Source organism: Chanodichthys erythropterus, chromosome 24, assembly GCF_024489055.1.
Source record: "Chanodichthys erythropterus isolate Z2021 chromosome 24, ASM2448905v1, whole genome shotgun sequence".
NCBI classification, from domain to species: domain Eukaryota; kingdom Metazoa; phylum Chordata; class Actinopteri; order Cypriniformes; family Xenocyprididae; genus Chanodichthys; species Chanodichthys erythropterus.
This window is the reverse complement of record NC_090244.1, coordinates 4,785,911-4,812,705: the sequence shown is the minus strand read 5'-3', so window position 1 is coordinate 4,812,705 and position 26,795 is coordinate 4,785,911. Positions and strand designations below refer to the sequence as shown.

Below are 26,795 nucleotides of genomic sequence, written 5' to 3'. Positions count from 1 at the left end.
GGAGGTGACGTTGGATCGCGAACAGTAGGCAACGATCCACACTTGAGGATTAACTTTGAAGCAAGACCTGCTTTGAATTGACCCTCGTTCTCAAAACAGTCAGTCAAAAAATTAAAACTACTATGTTCATTATTACATCCCACAACAGAACACTTATGTTTCTTAGGAGACATTACCGGCTGTTGTTGAAACAATGGAGGATGGTTGACAGATCACCGACGGCGGGGTCTATGCCAAAACCAGATTGTCAATCAAACCACGTGGGTGGGGCTTAGCGCAATTCTACTTCACAGTGAGAGCAATCTTAGAACAGGGCGTTCTGAGACAGTGCTTATGAATTATTGAGATTGTAAAAAAAAACACTGGGTGGATTTTTCTCATTCTAGGGTGGTTTTGCTCACACACTGCCAACACACATTTATGGTCAAACACCATGTAAAAGTGAATTTTGCATAATAGGTGCCCTTTAAGATTAAATAATTAAAGACTCCTGTGGGCAAAATCAAGTTGTTAATATGTCTATGAGGTGTTTTTAATATGCTATAAGAAAAGTCAACAGCACTGCTGAGTATTTTCAACTTGAAACTGCAGTAAACCAAAAACGCGGTTTGAAATCAGTCGATGTACTAGTTTCTGGTTCAAACATATATGGCTGATAAACCACTATTTCCACTTGCCATTGTGTTGCGATTACTGTAGTAAAGTTGACTGAGCTGCTGTAAAGGTGCGTTCACGCGGCCTCGTAATTCCTGTAGTTACAAGATTCCTGCTTGTAAAAAGCTTTCACGTCCTCGTAGAGCTCGTAATTACAGCTTGTAAGCTGGGAGTTTTCTGAAAGCTCCCACATGTACCACGTGGCCGCTGTACCACCTGACCGCTGTAGATTCATTTAGGCGTTGATAGTGGTGCCATGGAAACGCATAATTCCCAGTCCAAGGACCAAAAGGACGTGAACAGCTCCGAATATAATGTCACGTGTTGTCATTTCAAGAATCCGGTAAATACGAGGTGACGTGAACGCAGCATGAGTGAGTGGAGGCGGGGACCAATCTGCATATTCATGAACCTGCTTAAAATGAAGCAAGGGTGTAAAGTTACATTCAAACTACTTTAGGGCATGACAATTATTTTCATAACGTTTAAATATGCAATTTTGATGATCAATTATGAGTTTTAATGGATATAAATATTGACTGCATGGAGACTAAATTCTGCAACTATTACTTTCAAATAAAATAAATAAGTATATGATGTATGAAGTAGTTTACTCTTAAAATATCAATCTTTTTTAAAAAAAAATCTGGATTTGAAGATATAACGTTTGAAAAACGCTAAAATCTTATTTTTGTGTATGTGGAAATCATCCTCGAAGATCATCTCCGCACTCTTCTGTACACCTGTAGCCCCGCCCATGATCTGAACGCCTGTGTGAAAGTCGAGAAAGATCAACACTACAGGAGTGCTGACGAACCTACATTTACTCTGGAACTCCGACTGACGCAGTGTGAAATGGATTTAAGTAAGCATTTTTGAAAGAAAAAAAAAAAAAATATATATATATATATATATATATATATATATATATATATATATATATATATATATATATACATATATAAACTTATTTATCTTGTTAATTCATTGCAAAAATATACTTTTAATCAAACTCGTCGTGTTTACTGTTTCTGTGAGACATTACTACTGCTTTCACTTTGATATTGGTCGATACAACTAATAATGTTTTGTAAGCTTTCTCCATAAAGTCGTTTATGCTTATAAATATGACTTGTCACAGGTTGAATTTAGGTTTATTTGCAGAATACAGTCATGTGTTTTAAAGTGTGTGGCTGTGCAACTATGATTGTGTCAGGTGTGCGCGAGATTTATTTATTAATTTATTAAAAATAAATTATTAATAATCTGTAATCTGTTCATCTGTATTCCCCCACCCACACGATTAAGGAAATTAAACGATTAATTCCTTCATAATTTAGTTAACCATGGATGATGATTAACCGAACTCAATGAGGCATTTATATTATAATTAGCATATTTTAGTATGCTTTCTTGTTAACTGTTCAGAAAACACACACAACAGGATAAGTGTGTTTTGTTCTGTTTGTTTCAGGTGACGCTCAACATCTCTCAGATCTGAGGATTGTGTTGATGGGGTATAGAGGAGCTGGTAAGAGTTCATCAGGAAACACCATCCTGGGCAGAGAGGAGTTTGACTTGAAGAGATCTGCTCAGTGTGTGAGGAGACATGGAGAAGTAGCAGACAGACACATCACTGTCATTGAAGCTCCAGGATGGTGGAGGAATTACACTGTAGAGGACAGTCCTGAGATACTGAAACAGGAGATTTTGCTCAGTGTGTCTCTGTGTCCTCCAGGACCACACGCTGTACTACTGATCATACGTGTGGACAATACATTTAAAGATAATGAGATAAAAGCAGTGCAGGATCATCTGGATCTTCTCAGTGAGAGAGTCTGGAGTCACACTATAGTTCTGTTCACTCGTGGAGACTCTCTGTTAGACACATCTATAGAGCAGCACATTGAGAGTGAAGGACAGGATCTCCAGTGGCTGCTGGACAAATGTGGGAACAGGTATCATGTTCTCAACAATCTCATCAGGAGTGACGACACTCAGATCAAGGAGCTGCTGGAGAAGATTGAGGAGACAGTGGCACAAAACAACGGCTGTCATTTTGAAATAGACAGAAAGATTTTACAGGAGGTGGAAGAGAGAAGAAGAGCAGAAGAAGAGAGAGCAGAAGAACGAATGAAGAGGATGAAGAAACAGAGAGAAAACATCAGATCACAGATGAGTGAGTCCACATACTCTATAGAGCAGATATTCACACTGAGATATGAAGAAAATCATGAAAATGTAAAAGGCACAGCAATAATATCAAGAAAATTCTCGTTATTAACCATTTTTTGTTGATTCATTCCCAATAGCAGCTCACAGTTCAGTTTTTAATGGGTCAAAGACGTTTAGATGTCCGCATCAATAGAAATTTACAAAAGTGATTTTATTCTGACCTGTACTTATAATAAAGAATAAGTGAGCATACTAAATATTACTACATTTTAAATAAGTAAAAAATTCTTGCTCACAAATGGGCAAAACCTAGGAAAGTGACAAAGTTTAAAAATGTAAAATTACAAGTAATTAGCATTTGGGGTAAAAGTAATTAATCTTTAATATGCATAAATATGATTTGTGTTGGAAATATGCCTGACAAGGTTTTTACACTGAATGACATTTTAGTGAATGTTTTCTGTAAATCATTGTATATTTGATTTTTGCTCAGAAAAAAACAAGCAAATTAAACAGGACCGATTCTGATGTAATGAAAAGCATCAGTTCAAAGCTGTATTACACTTATTGTTTTGATGCTTGGAAACCATTATTCATCTTTGACCCATATAGCCTACTTCCTAAAAACATTATTCTGACGCTATTTGTAATTTAGTCTTGATTATTGTGTGTTTTCTGTGATCTGTTATGTTTTGTGTGCAGATCATTGAAATTAAGTAATTTTCTTTTGCCCATAATTCATAATTATTTTCCATTGATAACTTTAAAAATAAATAAAATAGTACTATACACTAGTGATGGGAAGATCGAAGCTTCGTGAAACACTGAAGCAGTTGAAGCAAATGTGCCGTGATGTGTCGAGGCTTCGAAACAATCTGACACCCGTCTCCATGGTGACCCCTAGTGGTCACAACAGTGTAAATGCAACAAAACTCAGGCCAAACATGCATTAAAAATACCCTTTAACAAATGTATTGCAAAAGTTTTATTGAAAGTAAAATCAATCAAATTCAATGAACTAATCATCTAATAAGATTAAATATAGAGTGTCTGTATAATATGTGTTATTTTATGAACTTTCAAGGCTTGTTTCTCTGTTCCATGGCTCAAGCTAAACAGGCCAATAAGAGATTAATAACTACCATTATTCATTTTAATTATTCTAATGTCTAATTAAAACATCTACAAATGTATAAAACTGATCGGAGATCAGGTAAAGCCCCATAGACACTTGTTCAATAGTTCTCAGTGAATCTGCATGATTCGTGGGTTCACTTTATCATCGCTCTCTACCGGTGAATCATTGAAATTTCGAACTGTTTCGAAACAGTGGGTGCTTCTCAATATCCCTCCTCGTCTCCTCGCTCCTCCGTCCTCCATCCCCGGAAAACAATCGAGCTCAGCCATCTTGAAGGACATCTCAATTCTCTAATTGCAGCGCGAGGAAGCGAGGAACGAGGGCCGTTTCTCAAAACCAAGGTCGCAAACTTCGGACTCGCGTCCTTGGTAGTTATAGGACTTGGCAAGTTCGACCCAGGAGAACGAACTCCCGTGGACGGAAGAACACAAGTCCGGTGATTCTGCAAATGGAACAGCAGCGTTCTTGATAACGTCACTCAGCTCGCTCTGGCTTCTCCGGTTCTCTCTGTATGTATGTTTTAGCCAACAATAAAACGAAATTTGTTATAAAACAGCACTCTGCCTCTTTTCGTTTTATTTAAAAAACAAACAAAAACATATTAGTCTCTGGCAACGAGTGATTGATAATCTGCAATGTGCATATATTTATAACAAAACGAAATATTAAACAACCCTGTCTCTTTTCGTATATATTTAAAAAAAATATTAAATGTAATACTATTTGTGCATACTCTGATTAACTTCACTGTAATAAAATGAAATAGGCTATAACAAAACAAAACCATGTCTCTATATTTGTTTTATGTCAGTTTTAATTATCAATAATAGCCATTATAAAAGACAAGAATATAAGAAATAAAGCAAACAATTCAGTCAAGCGTACAAAATCAGGGCTTTAGTAGGATACAAAAGTTAAATACCCATATATAAAGTCAGGCACGTGCACAGGTAGGGCTCAACCTGTGCAGAGCACATGCCCTTTTTGTCCTTACACTCCGAAGTGCCCTTTTTTGGGAGGTGTTTTATTTAATTTATTTATTTTCTTGAATAAATAATGGTATTGGTCACCCTTTACGTCTGTATGTCTGATTTACAAATATATTTAGCCTAATAAAGGTATTAAAAAGAGCTTGTGACAAAATCATTTTGGATCCGCTCAAACTAACTGTCAGTCATACCTCTTAACTCCGCCCCCTGAGTGCGCGAACTGAAGTTCCACAGCAGAGCAGCTGAACGTCATGCAACGGTAAATAAATATCATCTTGTTGTTTGAATAAGTAGGCTACAACGTTGTCTTTACGAAAGAAATATTGGTATGTCTATAAAGTTTCACATTTTATGCATTTGAGGCCTGAGACCGGTGGCGGAGAGATAGGGAGGGGGCTAACTTTAGCATTTGCCTTCTAAGTTAGTCATAGCGAATAGCCTACAAATAGCCTTAAATAGGCTGTGCATACAGTACAGTAGTATTACATCTTTTATAAGACAGCCAAAAACTGAGCGCTCATAACCTATTGATGATGACGTAGCACGTAGCCTAGATAATTTTTTTAATCTAGTATTGTATACTCCCCGCTCGTCTTCACATGTAACATAGTAAAACCTGGTTTTACTACAGTAATGTTGTAGTAACTAAAAAACATTACAGAATCGTCAGGTCACTGTGCTTATTTATATTTTATCATGCAGAGTGTACTAATGTGTGTGTATTAATGTGTTGAGAGGGACATCCCTGGATCACAGTGAAGTCAAACATCTTCAAACACATGGCTCACACAAGATTGCTGTTGTAATTATTTTTAAAGAAGCCCTGAAACCCTGTGTATATATATATATATATGTATATGTATATATATATATATATATATATATATATATCTATATGTGTATTTGTGTCTATATATATATATATATATATATATATATATATATATATATATATATATATGGGGGTGGGGGGGGGGGTGCCCTTTTTCAGTTTCAGCACATGCCCCTCAAAATGTCTGTGCACGGCCCTGTATAAAGTTATGAAACGTCACGTTGCTCTCACCCAAAACGGAGCCAACGGCAAACGTCAGAAGGACTAGCCGAGGTAAGGCTGCTCTCGGCTGGGCACATGAGCGCTGAGCGTCCGGTGATCGCCTGGATCTCACAACTCCGACAACGTCAGATCAAATTGTCAGAAAGGCGCAATCTTTATCAATAAACCACAAATTTGAGCTTTAAACCGGCACATTCTCGCCTGAAAAACTCTTACAACTACATATCATGAAATAATAACAATATGTTTAAATTATGCGGGGTTTCTCTTTTACTATTGACGCTTGCTGGTTAGTGCGAGATGCATTCTGGGATACCTGGCTGTCTCAAGTCTGCACAAGTCACATCTCGATGCATCCTCGATAAAAGGGGCAGATCAAGAACACATCCGGGAATTTGAACTGAACTTGGCTAGATGCGAACTTTGAATTGGAACAGTACTTGGACAGCGACTGATGACGTTTCACAAGTCCACGAGAGGACAAGTACAGACACGTACGCATATTGAGAAACAGCCGAGGAGTGAGGAGGCTTCCTGAGGAGTTATGAGCGAGGATACACAGGTGCATCCTTTGCGGAAGTCTTTCTCATCGAGTAATCTGACGCACGCATAAATTCTCCTCCCCCTTCTTATTTGTCACAATAATTTAAATGTGCTTTACTTTTACAGATTAAATAAACTTTGTATCTCATATATTTCAACTAGGCATCTTGCTTTATTAATATTTATTGTATTTTTTTAAATAACCAAACTTTAACATGTGGGTAGATCCCTCGAGCGCAGCTGATGACGCTTTGAAGTGACGCTAAAGGGAGCGAGGATTTATCGGCTGCGTCCGAAAACTGAAAAATGCTGCCTTCCGAGGACACATTTCAATGTAGTAAGGCATCAAGTAGGGCTGTCGCGATAACCGCAATTTCGTAATACCGCGCTTTTTACGAGCCAACCGCAGAACACTGCAAAAACCGCAGCAACCGCGATATTTGCATGTTTTCTATTTTTTGAAAGGCTATGTCCTTCTCGTTTTACACTACATACACGTGTACTAAATATTAAATAAGGTAATAATGATAGCATAATGTGTACCATGGTGATTTGTACAGAGGCTCCGTAGATTTGCACTAAACAAGCCTAAACAGACAGTGAATGTGAGAGAGATCGACTGAGCGCGTGCGATTACCTGCGTCTGTCCTTCAGGCCGAGATATATTCGTGAAAAAAAGTTGTCGTGTCCAAGGATAGCGAAATCTCTGCCTTAGCATCGAAGCATTACTGGTCAGCTGAGCCTTATAAAGTGGCGCTCAACGTTAAAATGATTTCAACAGCTTGTTTCATTTCATCTCTCTTGGAATGAATCTGCGTTTTTGAACGTGCAGTTGAATGAACGGTTTAAAGACTCAAAAACAGTCCCTTGCCGCCACCTTGTGTCATAACAATGTAACTGCACTGACTGACAGCCCGTCTAGAACGCGCAGAGATGAGTAACGTTAGTTCTGCTTATACTCGTGAAATATCAGCAGAAAGTCTTGTTTAGTCAGATTCGATGATCGGAACTAACTATTATACATACAACAGCTCTACCATCTTATTGTCAGGTTAATGTTCTGTTTTGTAGACCCTTATTTTGACATTCTCTTTACTTCAATGCTCTTTTTAGTTTCGTTATTGAATATGATCTCTCTCTCTCTCTCTCTCTCTCTCTCTCTCTCTCTCATATATATATATATATATATATATATATATATATATATATATATATATATATATATATATGGCGGTAATACCGCATATCGCGCTATTGAGCCACTCAAAAATACCGCAAGGGAAATTCCTTAACCGCGACAGCCCTAGCATCAAGGCACGTCCGAATCGTCTCCGGTTACTATGGTAACCTCGGTTCCCTGAGAGACGGGAACGAGACATGGCGTCAGAAGCTGATGCTTTGGGGACTCCCTTTTCTCCTAATTCTCCTGAAATCCTATTGCACAACGCCAGTGAAGTTGCAACTCTCACTGGCCAATGCCAGCCAAGACGGCGAAAGGGGCGGTACCCGCCTCTATATAATGCGCCGACCTGGCGGCATAAGCTCAGAATCTTCCGACTGAACGAGAGTACAGCAGACCTGAGCGGTGAACACGGCAGTCTACGCCATGTCTCGTTCCCGTCTCTCAGGGAACCGAGGTTACCATAGTAACCGGAGACGTTCCCTTTCGAGAACGGTCTCTCGACATGGCGTCAGAAGCTGACGCTTTGGGGACTGTATAGAACAACGCCGTGGGAACAGCGAAGAAGGAAAGCTCAGCCACTGCGGAGCTACTATGAACAGTAATAAAACATAATCCCCAATGAGTACACACCTACGAAATGCTTATAACGTGGTTACTCATCTAACACTGTATGCATTCAAGAATAATATACAGGCTACATACGGGGTATTGAAGCATGTGGGCGGCCAGGCCGGGCACAGCAAAAAGAACATACACTTAACGAGCAGCTGTTGCTGGCGTAGGTGTAACATGAGAGAATTCATAGTGAGCCCTTGCTCATTGCGAGGACATAGACGAACTACTGGAACTGTGTCCCATATTCCAGGTCGCTTATGGTGGCATAACGTACGCGACAACAACGCGCCTCATACAGCTCGCTCTGCCAACATGAAGGGGAGAGCGCCACAGACTGGGTGTGGCGCTGGCTCCGCCCCCAGATTCACTTATACGACCTAGTTGAAACCACCAGCCTCAGCTAATGGGCGGGAACTGCAGGTAGAATATGAGTTGTATTCAACGCCAGGACTTGTGAGGCTAGAGAACACACGTCCAAATTGTAAAACCTGGCGAAGGTGTTCTGCGACGACCAGCCCGCCGCCATACAAATGTCTTTGATGGTGACGCCTTTAGTCCATGCCCACGAGGATGCAATCGCCCTCGTTGAATGCGCTCTGACGCCGATAGGGCATTCCATTCCTTGGTTAGAATAGGCCAAAGTGATCGCATCAACCACCCAATGCGATAGCCGCTGCTTAGAGACGGAACGTCCTTTGGTACTGCCGCCGAAACACACAAACAGCTGCTCAGAGAGCCTGAACTGAGCCGTGCGGTCAATGTAAATTCGCAAAGCTCGCACTGGGCATAACTCCTGATGAGGCGCGTTATCCACTGACTCCTGGGTGAAAGCCGAAAGAGTTATCACTTGAGCTCTGAACGGCGTTGACAGTGATTTAGGTACGTAACCCAGCCTCGGCCTGAGTGTGACGTTACAATCATCTGGCCCAAACTGCAAGCAATCAGCGTTAATAGAAAGCGCTTGCAAATCCCCCACGCGTTTCACTGAAGCGAGGGCGAGTAGCAGCGCGGTTTTAAGTGAGAGCTCCTTTAAGCCGACTGACATGAGCGGCTCAAAAGGCGGCCGAGTCAACGCTTCGAGCACAAGAGCTAAATCCCATGACGGCACCGTGGGGGGCGAGAGGGTCTTAGTCGCCTTGCACCCCTCAAAAATTTTACCACTAGGTCGTGTCTGCCCACCGAGCGCCCATCGATAAGGACATGAAAAACTGAAATAGCTGCCACATAGACTTTAAGAGTGGAAGGCATACTGCCGCCGTCCAATCGCTGCTGCAAGAAATCTAGAATGCCTGAGACGGGGCAGCTTCCCGGTTCGAGACCATTCAGTTCGCACCATTTCACAAATACTGCCCATTTAGAAGCGTACAGGCGCCTTGTAGAAGGGGCTCGCGCCTCCGTAATCGTGTCCATAACACGGCAAGACAGAACGCTCGGATCTACCGGCTCCCTTGCACTACCCACACATGAAGTTTCCACCATTCGGGGTTGGGGTGCCAAATCGACCCGCCCGCTTGGGACAGAAGGTCTCGTCTCAGTGGAATCATCCACGGGGGAGCCGTTAACAGTTCCAGCAGATCGGGAAACCACGGCCTGTTCGGCCAGTACGGGGCGATTAGAAGCACCGACGCTCTCTCCTCCCTGATCTTGTGCAGCACTTGTGACAATATCTTCAGCGGAGGAAATGCATAAAGGCGAACATTCGGCCATGGCATCGTCAGTGCGTCCCCTCCCAGGGGAGAGCGCGACAGAGAAAAGAACAGAGGACAATGCGTGTTCTCCTCCGTCGCGAATAGGTCCACTTCTGCCTTCCCGAACTGTTCCCAGATCATTCTCACTGTCCCGGGGTTCAATCTCCATTCTCCTTGAGGGATCCCGTCCCTCGACAGCATGTCCGCGCCGCTGTTCAGGTGGCCCGGAACATGCGCCGCTCGGATGGAGAGCAGATGGTGGTCGGCCCACAGTAGAAGCTGCGCAGCCTGCTCGTAAAGGGCTCGCGAGTGCACTCCGCCCTGGCGATTTATGTACGATACCACCGAAACATTGTCCGTACGAACCAATACATGATGGCCCCGGACTTGTATGAGGAAGCTTCGAAGAGCCAGAAAGACCGCCCTCAATTCGAGGCGATTTATATGCCACGTCTTCTCCGATTCCGTCCAGTAGCCCGACGCTGGAACGCCATCGCAATGAGCTCCCCAGCCCGTCGTCGACGCGTCCGTCGTGACCACTTTCCGCCGCGTAACCACGCCCAGCTGGGCGCCGCGTCGGTACAGGTCGGGATTCCGCCACGGCGCGAGCGTGCTCAGGCACCTGCGAGTGACCACAACGCGGGCATAGCCCATTCTCCAAGCCCTCCTTGGTACCTGAGTTTTCAGCCATAACTGGAGGGGGCGCATATAAAGCAACCCGTGGTGGCATACCGCCGCGGCCGCCGCCATCCGTCCCAAGAGCCTCTGATATTCCTTCAGCGCTACAGGACGGCCCAGACTGAAAGCACTCAGGGCGGACATCAAATCGCGAACGCGCTCCTGACCTAGACGCGCTCTCATCGCGACCGAGTCCAACTCCACCCCTAGATACGAGATTGACTGGCTGGGGCATAACATACTCTTTTGTGTATTCACGCATAGACCCAGGTTCTCCAAATGAAGCAATAGAGTGCGTTTGTGGCCGTTGAGCACATCCTTCGAATGGGCTAAAACTAGCCAATCGTCCAAATAATTGAGTATGCGTATTCCGTTCGCTCTCAGAGGGGAAAGCGCTGCATCCACACATTTTGAAAACGTGCGAGGAGCCAGGGATAATCCGAACGGCAGAACTGTGAACTGATATGCTGTGCCGTCGAACGCAAATCTCAGAAAGCGCCTGTGACGAGGGGCGATCCGAATATGAAAATATGCGTCTTTCAGGTCTACTGAAATAAACCAATCTTCGGGCCGAATTTGCGCGAGGATCTGTTTCAATGTCGTCATTTTGAAAGGGCGCTTGAATAAAGCCCGGTTGATGGGTCTCAGGTCTAATATCGGACGGAGGCCACCGCCTTTCTTTGGAACGACAAAATAGCGGCTGTAGAACCCGCTCTCCCTCTCGCTTGGCGGGACCACTTCTATCGCGCGCTTTGCGAGTAGATTGAGAACTTCTTGCCTCAGCACCGACTCGTTGTGAGCCGGCACTGTCGACATAACCACGCCATTGAAACGGGGCGGTCTGCGCCGAAACTGCAAAGTGTAGCCGTTCTCTATTACGTTCCGCACCCAATCCGAAATACCCGGAACAGCCCGCCAAGCGCTCGCAAATTGGCACAGAGGACGGGGCACCCCGCCTTCTGTATTCAGGACAACGTCGCTGTATACTGGGGTAGCGCGCTGACAGCTCTCTTGACGAACGGGCGCGTTGAGAGGCGGCGAGTCGTGTATGTAAGAACTGACACGGGTGTTCCGCTGCGGCGGAGGACCTACATTCGGAGCGCGAGCGCCGCCGATTACACGGGAGAGCTGCGAGCCCGATTGTATCTGCAGCAATTCGCCTGCGTATAGAGTGCGAGAAGCTGCCGCTGCTAGAGGAGGAGAAAAAAGCTCTTTTTGTGAGGTTGTAACATTCTTTATTACATTTACAACAGAAACATTCTCGTAGTCGCCTGCAACCGCCAAGGGGACTTCTCGAGAACACCTCGGACGCTTCGCAGCGGGTCCTTCGCTCAGCGTCCTCCTCCTCTGCACTCTCCCGTCAGGAACGAGGCTTCTGTTCCGAAGAACTAGGAGCAGTGCCGGGGCGGCCGCCTTTCTTAAAGCCGTGACGCGACTTCGGCGGTCTCTGCCAGGGTGCTCTGGTACGTGCAGAAGGCTCCGGGTCTGGCGCCGAAGGGGCGGGAGCAGAGGGAGCTCGCTTCGGCGGCCTGTTTGAAGCCGAAGAAGATCTACTGCGCGCTGGAGGCGGCGCGGGCGCCCGGCGCGGAAGGAAATGACTCATCGCCCTGGAACGCTTCTGTGCTTCAGAGAAGCGCTCTGCAATCGCTTCCACGGCATCCCCAAAAAGGCCGGAGGGAGATAAAGGAGCGTTGAGCAGCGCCTTCCTATCTGCATCTTTTAACTCTGTAAGAGTCAGCCACAAATGACGGTGGAGCACAACCATAAAGCCCATGCTTCGTCCGATCGCCTGGGCCGTTTTCTTCGTTGCCTTCAGGGCAAAATCAGTCGCAGCGCGCAGATCTTTAAACGCCTCGGGGTCCGCCTCCCCCTCGTCCAGGGATTTCAGGAGCTGAGCCTGGAAAACCTGAAGTACCGCCATCGTGTGAAGTGCTGAAACTGCTTCACCTGAGGCGGCGTATGCCTTATCAGCGATATGCGCGGTCACACGGCAGGGTCTTGACGGCAACATAGCGCCTGCCTTCAGGGAAGCTGACGAGGGGCAGAGGTGCGCCGCGATAGATTCCTCGACTGGCGGAATGCGCGTATAACCACGGGCTTCAGCGCCATCAACTTTTGTGAATATTTCCGAGCCGCTGGCGTGGGCGCGAGCCGAGTGGGGCACGGCCCAGGTGCTAGCGACCTCCTCGTGCAGGTCTGGAAAGAAAGGGGCTCGCTTCCTTGGAGCGGCGGCTCGGCGGCCCAAGTGAAGGAACCATGAATCCAGTTTGCTCTTCGCTGGCTCGTCGGGAGAATCCCATTCAAGACCGAGATCATTCACGGCCCTAGTAAGAACCCTAACAAGCTCGTCTTGAAACGCCACCTGCCCCTCCGGCTCAGAGCGCTCCTCCAAGAGGTTGTCCGCCCAGTCCTTCTCGGACGCCGTTAGGGACATGGCCTCTTCGGGTTCGTCATCCCTCGCTGCGCCGAACGAAACCATCTCCGACGCGCCGGGGGCGGGTCGAAGACCCTCCTCGGTGAAGTAAACAGGAGGGCGGGGTGGTGAGTCACACCTCATTCCCGCATCATCGCCCCTATGCGGCTGTCCCACCAGCGGCTCGTCAGCGGCAGTGGGACGTTGCCTAGGACAGTCACCAAGGGCGATGCTCCTCCGAGCCCTCAGCACCCGCACTGGGAGATCCTCGCAGTGCGGGCAGCCCGACCCGGTGAGTGCTGCTTCTGCATGGGCGAGTCCCAGGCACAGAATGCAGTACTCGTGGGTGTCCGGAGCCTCGATAGGCCCCGAACACAGCGTGCAGAAGGTAGACATGCTGGAACGCCGAGAGGGTAATCCGTCTACTTCGCGTCTTCTCCACAGCTGTCTCGTAGTAATGTCGAAGTTATTAATTGTTGAAGTGAAAAGGAAGATTCTGAGCTTATGCCGCCAGGTCGGCGCATTATATAGAGGCGGGTACCGCCCCTTTCGCCGTCTTGGCTGGCATTGGCCAGTGAGAGTTGCAACTTCACTGGCGTTGTGCAATAGGATTTCAGGAGAATTAGGAGAAAAGGGAGTCCCCAAAGCGTCAGCTTCTGACGCCATGTCGAGAGACCGTTCTCGAAAGGGAACCAATGTTAGCTTCACTTCCTCTCTCATGAGATACCTTCCTTAAATCGATTTTTGAAGGAAGCATAGATGTATCCTTAGCTGCCTTTTGATATCCCACAATCCTGTGCTTTCCATTCTGTGACAGTTGAGCTAGAAAAATAAAGATGGCGTCCGAAGGTTGCGTTTGCTGCTCAGTTTGTGTATAAATGTACGATTTTGATCAATATATTTCAATTTTGATATCATTTCTATCGAGAAATTACTACTGTAGTAATTAAATATTTGTTTAGTTCTCACCAAAGCTCGCGCTATATTGCTGTAGATCATTAAACTGTTACGCTGCCTCAGAAGTCTGTCCGAAATCAATTTCGTGAGGTACCTTCATGCACAAATGCTGCCGTACAAGTCATTCTCTTATAAGATAGCGAGGAAGCAAGACAGCTCTCTAGGTTTTCGGACGCAGCCATGATTTCACTTGATTCAATTCCTCCGTCCTGTCTTTTCCTTGCGTCCTTCCCTCGCATCCTGGAGGGGTGGAGCTAAGACGCGAGGAAAGGATGGCAAGGAAAGGAAACGAGGATGCACAAATAAGAATTGAGAAGCACCCAGTGATGACGTAATGAAGCCTCGTTTACTAAAATCACGTGACTTTAGCAGTTTGATACACGCTCCGAATCACTGATTCAAAACAAAAGATTCATGAAGCTTCGGAGCTTCATGAAGCAGTGTTTCGAAATCGGCCATCACTACTATACACATAAGTTTCGGTGGAAATATAAATATAAAAGATATAATTAAAGTAAGGATTAAATAAAATTAACAGGATGACAAAAGAAACCTATATACCTCTTCCATTGAATGGCATTTCAAAAAAGGGAAGAGGAGGAGACAGGACAGGAAATTAGGTCATACTGTGACCATGCAACACTTAAAGGCGAAGCGCACCTTTAGATCAGGGCTGCGTTCAGCCCCGACAAAACGTTGCAAAACGTTTTTTAAACGGAAACGGTGATGCGTTGAACACCCCGTTCTGATGACGCAAGAGTTGCAACTATGGCAGCTGAGAAGGACATTTTTGTGTTCTTTTTGAAGAATTTTCGGAGCCTGATGAGCTGGTATTTATAGGTGTTCAATACTGCAAACATACGCTCGATGTTACAGTCACTGCCCTTGCCGTTCAGAATAAAAGAGAACATCCCAATCGAGGGAAGGGATTTGTGGAAACTTCTAATTGTGATATAACACTTGCCTTGCATTTCAGCATGAAAAGACAAACATTTCAGGTGAAGGATAATCCACTTCTTACCTTTAAGACTGTGTTATGATCTATGTTATTTTTATTGTTTGTATTAATTAGGCTTATTATTGCTGATCACTGTTGTTGTGCTTTGATATTGTAATATTTACCATTATATAATCAGAGGAGTATAGAAAAGTTTATTAAAGTGTCACTTCTCAATACAACAGCAAAATATATAAGTATAGTATTTTTATATTACATTAATACCCATTGTGCGAGCTGTCTCTTTAATACCGCGTGGTTTATATACATCTTGCCGCTGGGCTGACATTTCTGACACACCCACTAAACAAGAGAAAACGCATCTCAAACCCGTTGCACACCGATGCACACCGTTTCCAGGAAACATGTCGTTCAACCCGGAAAACGTAGCAAAACGTTGCGCACCGGTTTGAGCTTGAACGTGCCCCAGGTATCATAAAACGTACAAGAGAACAATTTTGTGTGAATTATAACAATATTTAGCCGTATACTTTGTATACCTGCTACACACTGATAGATTATTTAAGGGTTAGTTCACCCAAAAATGAAAACTCTGTCATCATTTACTCGCCTTCATGTCGTTCCAAACCTATAAGACTTTCGTTCATCTTCTGAACACAAATGAAGATCTTTTTGATGAAATCTGAGAGATTTCTGTCCCTCCAGCAGCTACACAATTACCAAACTGATGCTTCAAAAAGATCATAAAGAGATCATAAAACTATGAATTGAGCGGTTCAGTCCAAATTTTCTCAAGAGACTCGATCGCTTTATATGATGAACAGATTTAATTTAGGCTTTTATTCACATAAATATTAATCAACTCACACATCAGCTGTGGTAAACAGAAACTCAAGCATGTTCGCATGATGTATGAGAACCAATGAGGATCATTCTCGCACGTCAAGCAAATATGGTTGAGCTTCTGTTTATGTGCTGATCAACATTGATATATGAATAAAAGCCTAAATTAAATCTGTTCATCATATAAAGTGATCGAGTCTCTTTAGAAAATGTGGACTAAATCGCTCCATTCATATGGATTAGTTTTACAATCTCTATGAACTTTTTGAAGTGTCAAAGTGTCATCTACTAGAGGGACAGAAATGTCTCAGATTTCATCAAAAAGATCTTAATTTGTGTTCTGAAGATGAATGAAAGTCTTTTGGGTTTGGAACGACATGAAGGTGAGAAATTAATGACAGAATTTTAATTTTCTAACCCTTAAAGAAGACTTAAGATCTCACCCACCTTAAGAAGTGTGTTTTGTTCTCTGTTTCAGGTGAAGCTCAACATCTCTCAGATCTGAGGATTGTGTTGATGGGGTATAGATATGCTGGTAAGAGTTCATCAGGAAACACCATCCTGGGCAGAGAGGAGTTTGACTTGAAGAGATCTGCTCAGTGTGTGAGGAGACATGGAGAAGTAGCAGACAGACACATCACTGTCATTGAAGCTCCAGGATGGTGGCTGAATCACACTGTAGAGAAGAGTCCTGAGATACTGAAACAGGAGATTTTGCTCAGTGTGTCTCTGTGTCCTCCAGGACCACACGCTGTACTACTGATCATACGTGTGGATGATAGATTTAAAGAGAGACACAGAAAATCAGTGCAGGATCATCTGGATCTTCTCAGTGAGAGAGTCTGGAGTCACACTATAGTTCTGTTCACTCATGGAGACTCTCTGTTAGACACATCTATAGAGCAGCACATTGAGAGTGAAGGACAGGATCTCCAGCGGCTGCTGGACAAATGTGGGAACAGGTATCATGTTCTCAACAATCACAACAGGAGTGACGACACTCAGATCAAGGAGCTGCTGGAGAAGATTGAGGAGACAGTGGCACAAAACAACGGCTGCCATTTTGAAATAGACAGAGAGATTTTACAGGAGGTGGAAGAGAGAAGAAGAGCAGAGGAAGAGAGAGCAGAAGAACGAATGAAGAGGATGAAGAAACTGAGAGAAAACATCAGATCACAGATGAGTGAGTCGATATACTTTATAGAGCAGATATTCACACTGAGTATATTAATTATGAAAATGTAACAGTCACAGCAATAATATCAAAAAACTTCTCGTTATTAACCGTTATTTGTCGATTCATTCCCAATAGCAGCTCACAGTGACGCCCCTAAAATCTGTTACTGAAGGAAATAAACACTTTAATTTCTTAAACAATCTTTTGAAAATGGAAATTGCTTTAACTAATCCATAGAAAAAAAATAAAAAAATAAAAAAATAAACAGCAAACAAACAACGACAATCAGCTTGTCTTGAATATAACTCAAACATCATCTTTTCATCTATAGACACGCTCATGTTTGTCTGTTCTGAAGCAGCAGGAAGTGAGTCTCGTCAAACACACTTTGAAAGAACATTACAAGTAAAAACTACTAGACTGTTGGAGGATCGATATTTCATTTGGAGCTATATGTTTTTGCCTTATTTGCCATTTTGCCATTTGTACTTGTGATAGAAACTATTTTTATGAAAGAAAGAAATGTCAACATTTACAGTTTTTGTGAGACACTTTTACTGCTTTCATATTTGTCACTAAATATAAGCAGTCAAAAATTGTTTTTGTCTTTCTTTCCAGTAAATGGATGTAAATGTAATACAGTCATGTGTTTGCTGGAGCTAATAGACACCAGTGCATTGATAGCACTTTCCCAGGAGTGAACACACACAAGAGAGAGATTTATTCACTGGTTTAGAGCGCCAATTTAATTCTTTAAGCAGACCCCCGTCTCATTCTCCCGCCCAGACCAGCGTCCCTCGGTAGATGCGAGCGACCTCGTCTCCTTTGGTGGATCGGATGAGGAGCCGCTCTTCGGCTCCTTATCCATGGCAGCCTCTGAACATGAAGCGTGGGCTGGCGAGCCGGACGACCCCGCCCCCCTGCCTTCATTGGAGCCTATTGATCACGGCACTGGTATGGATGCCGAGTTATTCCACGTCCTGTCTAAGGCCGTAGAGGAACTGGACCTCTACTGGGCTCCGCCAGAGGAGCCATCGCGGAGCCATCGCGGAGCCGCTTGGACGTGTGGTTTCTTCCAGGCCCCTCGCCAGCGCTCCGCCCCGTTCTTCCCCGAAGTCCACGAGGAGCTGACAAAGTCGTGGCGCGCCCCTTACTCTGCCCGCCTACACACGACCCACCGCTCGGCCCTCACCGCCGTGGACGGCGTGGAGGAAAAAGGGTACGAACACCTGCCGCCCCTGGACGAAGCAGTGGCCGCTCATCTCTGCCCTCCCGCGGCCGTGGGATGGAAAGCCAAGAGAGCCCTCCCGTCCAAACCCTGCAGGACCACCTCCGCCCTAGCAGGAAGAGCCTACGCCTCAGCGGGCCAGGCCGCCTCAGCACTTCACTCTATGGCCATCTTTCAGGTTTTTCAAGCCAAACTCCTCCGCTCTCTGGACGAGTCCGGTATTGATGCGCCTGCCTTTAAGGACCTCAGCAGCGCTACTGACTTAGCCCTGTGGGCCACGAAGGCCACGGCCCAGGCCATTGGCAGGTCAATGGCCAACCTTGTTGTGCTGGAGCACCAACTATGGCTGAATCTGACGGAGATCAAGGAGCAGAACAAGACGGCCTTCTTGGATGCCCCCGTGTCCCCGTCAGGACTCTTTGGACCCGTGGTGGAGGGTTTCACAGAACGCTTTACTGCGGCGCAGAAGTCCTCTCAGGCTATGAGACACTTTTTGCTGAAACGTTCTAGCTCCGCGCCTGCCTCTAGCCGCCCCAGGCCTGCGCCGGCTCAGCAGACCAAGCCCGCCCCTTCTGCTTCCCAAGCAGCACCGCCCAAGGAGCAACGCCAGCGCTCGCGCTCTCCTAAGCGCTCCTCCTTCCCCAGGTGCCAGGGACCCCGGCCCAGGATTGTGCTGGACCCTGTGACTCCTAAGTCATCCTAGTCTGAGAAGGAAGAGGATTAAAACCCCAAAAACGCTCCCGTGCAAACTCCCCTCCGCCTCGTTTATATCTGGGCGCGGGAGAAACACAACCTGCTGTAATAGGGCCTACATGTGCTGCGCCCTCACCAACCGCCGTTTTCACGGCGACCCATTTTGTTAATATTTCACAAAAGAGCAAATTTCCAGTGCTCGACCCCCTTCTAAGCGGGCCGTCATCCGATATTATTCTCCCTCTCGCCACCCGGGCCGAGGCTTGGAAAGCCATCCCCGGCGTGTCAGAGTGGATTCTGAAGGTCATAAGCCAGGGCTACTCGCTCCAATTTGCCAGAAGACCTCCACGGTTTGGCGGGGTCATTCAGACTTCGGTACAAGCGGACGACGCACATGTCCTCCGAACCGAGGTTTTAACCTTGTTGAGAAAGGGGGCTATAGAAATAGTTCCCTTCCCAGAGATCGAGTCGGGCTTCTACAGCCGCTACTTCTTGGTGCCGAAAAAAGACGGCGGTCTCAGACCCATTCTGGACCTCAGGTTACTGAACCTTTCCCTCATGAAGCGAAAGTTCAAAGTCCTGACGCTGAAGCAGATCCTCGCGCAGATTTGCCACGAGGACTGGTCCTGTTCACTGGATCTGAAGGATGATTACTTTCATATCCAGATAGCCCCCCATCACAGGCGATTCTTGAGATTCGCGTTCGAGGGTGTGGCTTACCAATACACGGTCCTCCCCTTCGGGCTCTCCCTGGCTCCTCGCACTTTCACGAAGTGCATGAACGCGGGCCTTTCCCCTCTGAGACAGATGGGAATACGTGTTTTAAACTACCTCGACGACTGGATCATTTTAGCAAGCTCGCGCACAGAACTAGAGCACCACAGACCCGTGCTTCTCAGCCACTTACAGTGCCTGGGTCTCAGGGTCAACCCAGCCAAGAGCTCGCTGCTTCCCAATCAACGTATCCCGTTCCTGGGCTCAGTTTTCGACTCTGTCCGTATGACGGCAGTAGTCTCGCCAGAGCGCGCTCTGGCCATTCAGCAGCTTGCGGCCTCCGTCAGGAACAAAGCCTACCTCCCTCTGAAGCTGTTCCAGAGGTTGCTAGGGCTCATGGCTTCCGCCTCTCCAGTTCTTCAGCTTGTCCTACTTTGCATGCGGCCTCTGCAGTACTGGTTGAAGGTTCGGGTAACTCCCTACGCTTGGCGCCACGGTCGCCTGCACCTCAAGGTCAATCAGGCCTGTCTGGCAGCCCTGAAGCCCTGGATGAACCCCACTTGGTTCACACTCGGAGTACCCCTTCAAGCGGTATCACGAAGAACGGTACTTTCGACAGACGCATCCAACTCGGGTTGGGGCGCTCTGTGCGAGGGCAGCCCGGCCTTCGGCTCGTGGACACACGAGGAAAGCCACCTACATATCAACTGTCTTGAAATGCTGGCAGTGGCACGAGCCCTCCATGCCTTTCGGGCTCATCTGACGGATCACCACGTCTTAGTCCAGTCAGTATGACAGTATGACAGTGGTCTCCTATATAAATCGCCAGGGAGGTCTTTCGTCCAGCCGCTTATGCGCTCTGGTGAAAAGCCTTCTGTAATGGGCATCCCCAAGGGTTTGGTCGCTCAGAGCGACTCATATACCTGGAAAGAACAATCTGGGAGCAGATATGCTGTCTCGGAACAACGTTCCCTCAGATGGGTGGATGCTCCACCCCCAGATGGTTCTCACTATATGGGAGCTCTTCGGGAGAGCGGAGGTGGACCTCTTCGCCTCAGAAGACAACTCTCATTGCCCAACCTATTATTTGAAGGAGGACGATGCATTGGCCCACACATGGCCCAATACCCTTCTTTATGCCTTTCCTCCAATCGCCCTGATCCCTCAGGTTATCAGGCGAATCAAAGAGGACGAGCACAGAGTTCTGCTAGTGGCCCCACTCTGGAGGAGCCAGATTTGGACCTCAGAGCTGTTTCGGCTTTCTACAAAAGCCCCATGGCCAATCCCCCTGAGACGGGACCTCCTCTCTCAGGCGAACAGAACAATCTGGCACCCGCAGCCGGAGCTTTGGGCTCTACATCTGTGGATTCTCGACGGGAATCATCTGACCTTCCGAAGGAAGTGCTAGATACCATTTCACAGGCGAGAGCCCCGTCTACAAGACGCCTCTACGCCCAGAAGTGGTCAGTCTTTGTTAGCTGGTGTTCCACACGCAACATCGACCCGGAAGGATGTGATGTTTCTTCCATCCTGACCTTCTTCCAGGAGCGTTTAGAGTTGGGACGAGCCCCCTCTACGCTTAAGGTCTATGTAGCAGCCATTGCAGCGTTTCACTTGCCCATTGCTGGACAATCAGTAGGGCGGAACGATTTGGTCATTAAGTTCCTGAGGGGCTCTAGGCGATTGCATCCTCCTCGTCCCCTCACTGTTCCCCCCTGGGACCTCTCCGTGGTCCTCAGAGCTCTTAAAGGTCCTCCTTTTGAGCCACTGCGTCTAGCGGGCCTTAGACCCTTAACACTCAAAACTGCCTTACTACTTGCTCTGGCATCAGTAAAGCGAGTTGGCGATCTGCAGGCACTCTCGGTGAGCCCTGCATGCCTTGAGTTCGGTCCAAACGACTCCATGGTCGTTTTGAAACCAAATATTGGCTACGTTCCCAAAGTGCTCTCAACGCCGTTCAGAGCACAAGTGATTTCACTCTCTGCGCTTCGGACGAGCCAGAGCTGGAAACTTCATGCCCTGTTAGGGCTTTACGCGTCTACATTGAGCGATCACAGCCTTTCCGGCAGTCTGATCAGCTATTCGTTTGTTTCGGTGGTCGCACCAAAGGGTCCCCGGTCTCGAAACAATGTCTATCACGATGGATCGTTGACGCTATAGCTCTTTCATACTCCTCTGTGGGCGCTACTTGCCCCATCGGAGTTAGGGCCCATTCCACTAGAGGCATGGCTTCGTCGTGGGCTTGGTCCAGTGGAGTCTCAATCAAAGACATTTGTGAAGCGGCCGGCTGGTCTTCGCCGTCCACCTTTGTCAGATTCTACCAGTTGGATGTTCCGACCTTACATGCTCATGTCCTTTCAGTGTAAATTCGCGGCCCTCTAGGTGTTCCGCTTTTTGCACAAACCCAGGAGTTCTCTCCTTTGTAGTGTAAGAGGGTAACGGCGGCTTCGGCCTTCACTGGTCCTTGGTCCCCCCTAATGGCGTCCGGACAAGTTCTGTCGTTCCCCAGCCGTGGCACGGCGCGGTTGAATTCGTTCCCCCATATGCAGTACGAGTGAAATATCGAAAGGGAACGTACTCGGTTACTAACGTAACCTCGGTTCCCGGAGATATGGAACGAGTACTGCGTTACTTGCCGTGCCACGAGGCTGCGGCTTAGGTCGTCGCTTCAGTCGAAATGGCCTGATGGCCTATGGCGAAACGCTCGCTTATATAGCACATTACCCCGCCCCTTTTGGCGGGAATGTGCGCGCGCTCTCTTCTCATAGGCCGCGTAGCTGAGCCGCGCCGCCATTGGTTCAACAACTTGTCTATGAATGAACCAATGACGGTGCAGTTACACTGCGTTATTGAAAAGGCTTCAGTAGCGGGGAAAAAGTGAGACTTTTCCCCTATATGCAGTACTCGTTCCATATCTCAGGGAACCGAGGTTACGTTAGTAACTGAGTACGTTTTGTGTGCAGATGATTGAAATTAAGCAATTTTCTTTTGTCCATAATTCATAATTATTGTCCATTGATAACTTTTGCTCAACTCTGATTTGAGAGTTGATTTAATGTCAGATACATTTACAGTCAAACCAAAATGTATTCAGACACCTTGAACATTTCATTCATTAATTCAGTTTATTCACTATAGTTTAAAAAATGGTAATAAAATATGACAAGATCTCAGAGTTAAACTGTGTCAGAAAAATTAATCTTAATTATGTCAGATAACACTTGCGCAAAACATGGTGAGGTCAGTGTCTGAATAAATTTTTTTATATCAATTTTACTGGTAGCCCACTGTATGAAGAATATTTTGGGTATAATATCACAGTTTACTTTATTTTGCTGTCTTTACTTACATAAATGAAATATAGTGTCCTGCACCCACTAGTGAAAATTTATTAAAGATGTTTGAATAATTTTTGGTTTATCTGTATATGTATTTTTGAAAGAAAGTCTTGCAGGTTTGGAATGACATGAAGGTGAGAAATTAATTTAAAAATTTTTAGTGAACTAACCCTTAAAGAAGATTTAAAATCTCACCCACATTCAGAAGTGTGTTTTGTTCTCTGTTTGTTTCAGGTGATGCTCAACATCTCTCAGATCTGAGGATTGTGTTGATGGGGTATAGATATGCTGGTAAGAGTTCATCAGGAAACACCATCCTGGGCAGAGAGGAGTTTGAATTGAAGAGATCTGCTCAGTGTGTGAGGAGACATGGAGAAGTAGCAGACAGACACATCACTGTCATTGAAGCTCCAGGATGGAGGAGGGATTACACTGTAGAGAAGAGTCCTGAGAGACTGAAACAGGAGATTTTGCTTAGTGTGTCTCTGTGTCCTCCAGGACCACACACTGTACTACTGATCATACCTGTGGACACTAGATTTAAAGAGACTGAGAGAAAGTCAGTGCAGGATCATCTGGATCTTCTCAGTGAGAGAGTCTGGAGTCACACTATAGTTCTGTTCACTCATGGAGACTCTCTGTTAGACACATCTATAGAGCAGCACATTGAGAGTGAAGGACAGGATCTCCAGCGGCTGCTGGACAAATGTGGGAACAGGTATCATGTTCTCAACAATCTCAACAGGAGTGACGACACTCAGATCAAGGAGCTGCTGGAGAAGATTGAGGAGACAGTGGCACAAAACAACGGCTGCCATTTTGAAATAGACAGAGAGATTTTACAGGAGATGGATGGTAGAAATAAAACAGAAGAACAACTAGACAAATGTAGAGAAGACATCAGATCAGAGACCAGTGAGTGAAATCATAAAATTGTGTTATTATCTACACACAGTCTCAGATGAGTTTCCTACTCATTGTTCTAGAGTTCTTCAGATGTAGAAATAAATAATTTAAAATTGTCGATCACACAGACCTCAGGCTGAGCTCTAACACTCACTAACATCTCTTACAGTCTTCATTTTTCTAAGATTGTTTCCCATCCTGATAATGACTAGGTTTGACCCTATTTAGCTTCATTAGGAAACCAGGGGCCTGTAACATGAAGCTGGATTAGCTGGCTAGACAGGTAAGTTTCAGATTAGTTTGTGCCAATCCTGGGTTTTAGGTACCATGAAAGTGACTTGGCTTTTAGCAGTGTTCATCACCAGAGTAACTTACGCTCCACGGCTAATCTCCTCCAGGGCAGGTTAAGTTCTGGTTCAGAGATCTCAAACTGAATTTGGGCCAATCGGATGTGAGCTAATGAACTGACAATAAAGTCACTCCCCCAGTTTTTCATCCTCCTAATTAAACATAGTAAAAAAAAAAGTATTTAACAATGAAATTGTCTGGCTTTAATGATAAATAAACCATTTAAATCATAAAATAATTCTAATTATTATATGATATTATTATTAATCCAATACACACAAGCAATTTTAGTTTAGCAGTTATTATTAAGCATTTAGTTTCAATGAATATTAATATATACAGATCATATGTAATATAAATAAACTGTAAATTAACTTTAATATGACTACATGTGACCTTACATGTATGAGTCTCTATCGCTATATTACCAACTATATAAACTAACATCACAAGTTTCACTTGCACTGATAGAGCAAGATCATTTATTTTATTTGTACTTTTTCATGGACAAGTATTTTCATTAGTGTAAATGAGTTTAAATACTTAATTTTTTTAATCTCTTAACCTTCAGAAAAAGATTTATGGCTCTCTCGCGAGAAGTTATTCACAGTTCTCTCTGTTGCAAGGCATGTGATTGGCTGTTCACCACTGATGTCACGGATTCATGTGCACGCGCTCCACAAACTCAGGATAAAAGCCTGAGTTGACAGAGAAAGTTGATGATCAGCATCATGGTACCAACAAATCCAGATTGGAGTGGTTTGGTTTTGTCAACTCGAAACTAATCCTATAACCCTGAGTTTGTTCATCTACCATCATGGTACAGGCCCCAGGAAACAGCTGCAGGGTCAAAATAAACAACTGGAATATTGTAATCATCTAATATCCTGTTTCTGTGTGAATCAAAGTGCTGCAGTGAAGTGAATCCTCATTTCTCTGACCCATTTAAAGTTGACAATGTTGACCATCTGAATGAACTACAATCACATGAACTGATGAATATATTCCTTCAATGTCAGTTTCTTTGGAGAAAAGTGTCTGTCAAACACATTAATGTAAATGTTCTTCTGATCTGCTCTCTGCTTTCATTATTATAGTGAGTGAAGATGATGGATCTGATTCATGGTCTCTGGGAAGTTCAGCTTACGGTTCATTCAGATCACAATCAGGAGCAGAAACAGTTTCCAGTTCATCCCGTTCCAGAGATTCATCTCACACAAGTTATGAGTCAGTGGTCATAAAACGAAATAACAGCGTTGAATGGACACCACCAGACAGTGAGTGTGTTCTGTTTTATTTGACACTTTCACTAACTTTGGTCTCCCTGTGACATTTTTTAAGCATTAGAACCCATGTTTTCCACGAATCCATTTGTATTGTTGTGAAATATTAATATTTATTCTACATTTTCGTAAATTTGTCACCACATATTTTTCCCCATAATAAAATCTGGACCCTTTCTACATCTCTTTCCATTTCATCAATCTTTACAGAAACAGTAATGTTGATACTTTAACTGATGACAATAAATGCAAACCTGATATGAAATAATAAAAAAAGAACATATATTTAGTTAAACTTCCTTAGGATAATGATCAACATTTTCTGAAGGTTAAGCAGCTGTTTTTACTAATAATTTGTTCTTCAGACCTTTTGACAGTTTCAGACTCTATAAATCTTTATGGACAACTTTATATACTTGTGATATATAGTGATCAGTCTTGTAATAAATATATTTCTAAAACAGTGACAAAACTTTTAAAATCCCATCTGATTGTTGTGAAAATGTAATATTTAGTCTATATTGACAAATTTGTCACATTTTTCCGCCATAAGAAAATCTGGATCCTTTCTACATCTCTTTCCATTTCATCAATCTTTACAGAAATATCACTGTTGATGCTTTAATTTATGACAATAAATGCAAACCTGATATGAAATAAAATAAAAAAGCACATATAATATGTATATTTCTAAAACAGGGACAAAACTTTTAAAATCCCATCTGATTAATAAAGTATTTGTATAATGTTTTAAAGGACAGCTGATAATGATTAGCAATAAGCTACATTATTTTTTTATGAACATATTGAGAGTTTTAAATGTCAGATTTTCATTCTAAAAGAGTTTTAAGTCGTTTACTGATTTATTTTGTTCCTCCAGTGAGTGGAGATGAGCGGTCGGACACATGGTCTGTGGGAAGCTCTGCTTACGGTTCATTCAGATCAGTCTCATCTCACAGCTCAGGATTCGGGTCTTTACGGTCCATCCCGGAGTCTGAGGAACATTCAGGAACCAGACAAACACTTGCTCTGCCCAAGATCCCAAAACTTTTCCTAAGAAGAGTAAAGAAGCATGATAAGCATGAAGAAGACACTGAGAAAACTTGAATTATATCGAATTAATGAAAGAGAAATTGTGGTTTTAAATGTTGATATTTATAGTTTTGACAATATTTAATGATAAATATTACTAAAACTAAAAGGTATGCCGTTGTTTTAAC

General features: G+C 44.7%; 1 protein-coding gene across 1 annotated transcript; it reads left to right on the top strand.

The window, feature by feature from the left end:
* The first annotated feature begins 2,133 nt into the window (after positions 1-2,133).
* LOC137015386 (GTPase IMAP family member 8) lies at positions 2,134-26,373 on the top strand. The gene is made up of 4 exons (XM_067380309.1): positions 2,134-2,833; positions 16,367-17,071; positions 23,273-23,953; positions 25,390-26,373. Exons 1-4 carry the CDS (start codon positions 2,167-2,169, stop codon positions 25,620-25,622), a joined length of 2,286 nt encoding a protein of 761 aa, XP_067236410.1. The 5' UTR covers positions 2,134-2,166; the 3' UTR covers positions 25,623-26,373.
* Positions 26,374-26,795: the final 422 nt, after the last annotated feature.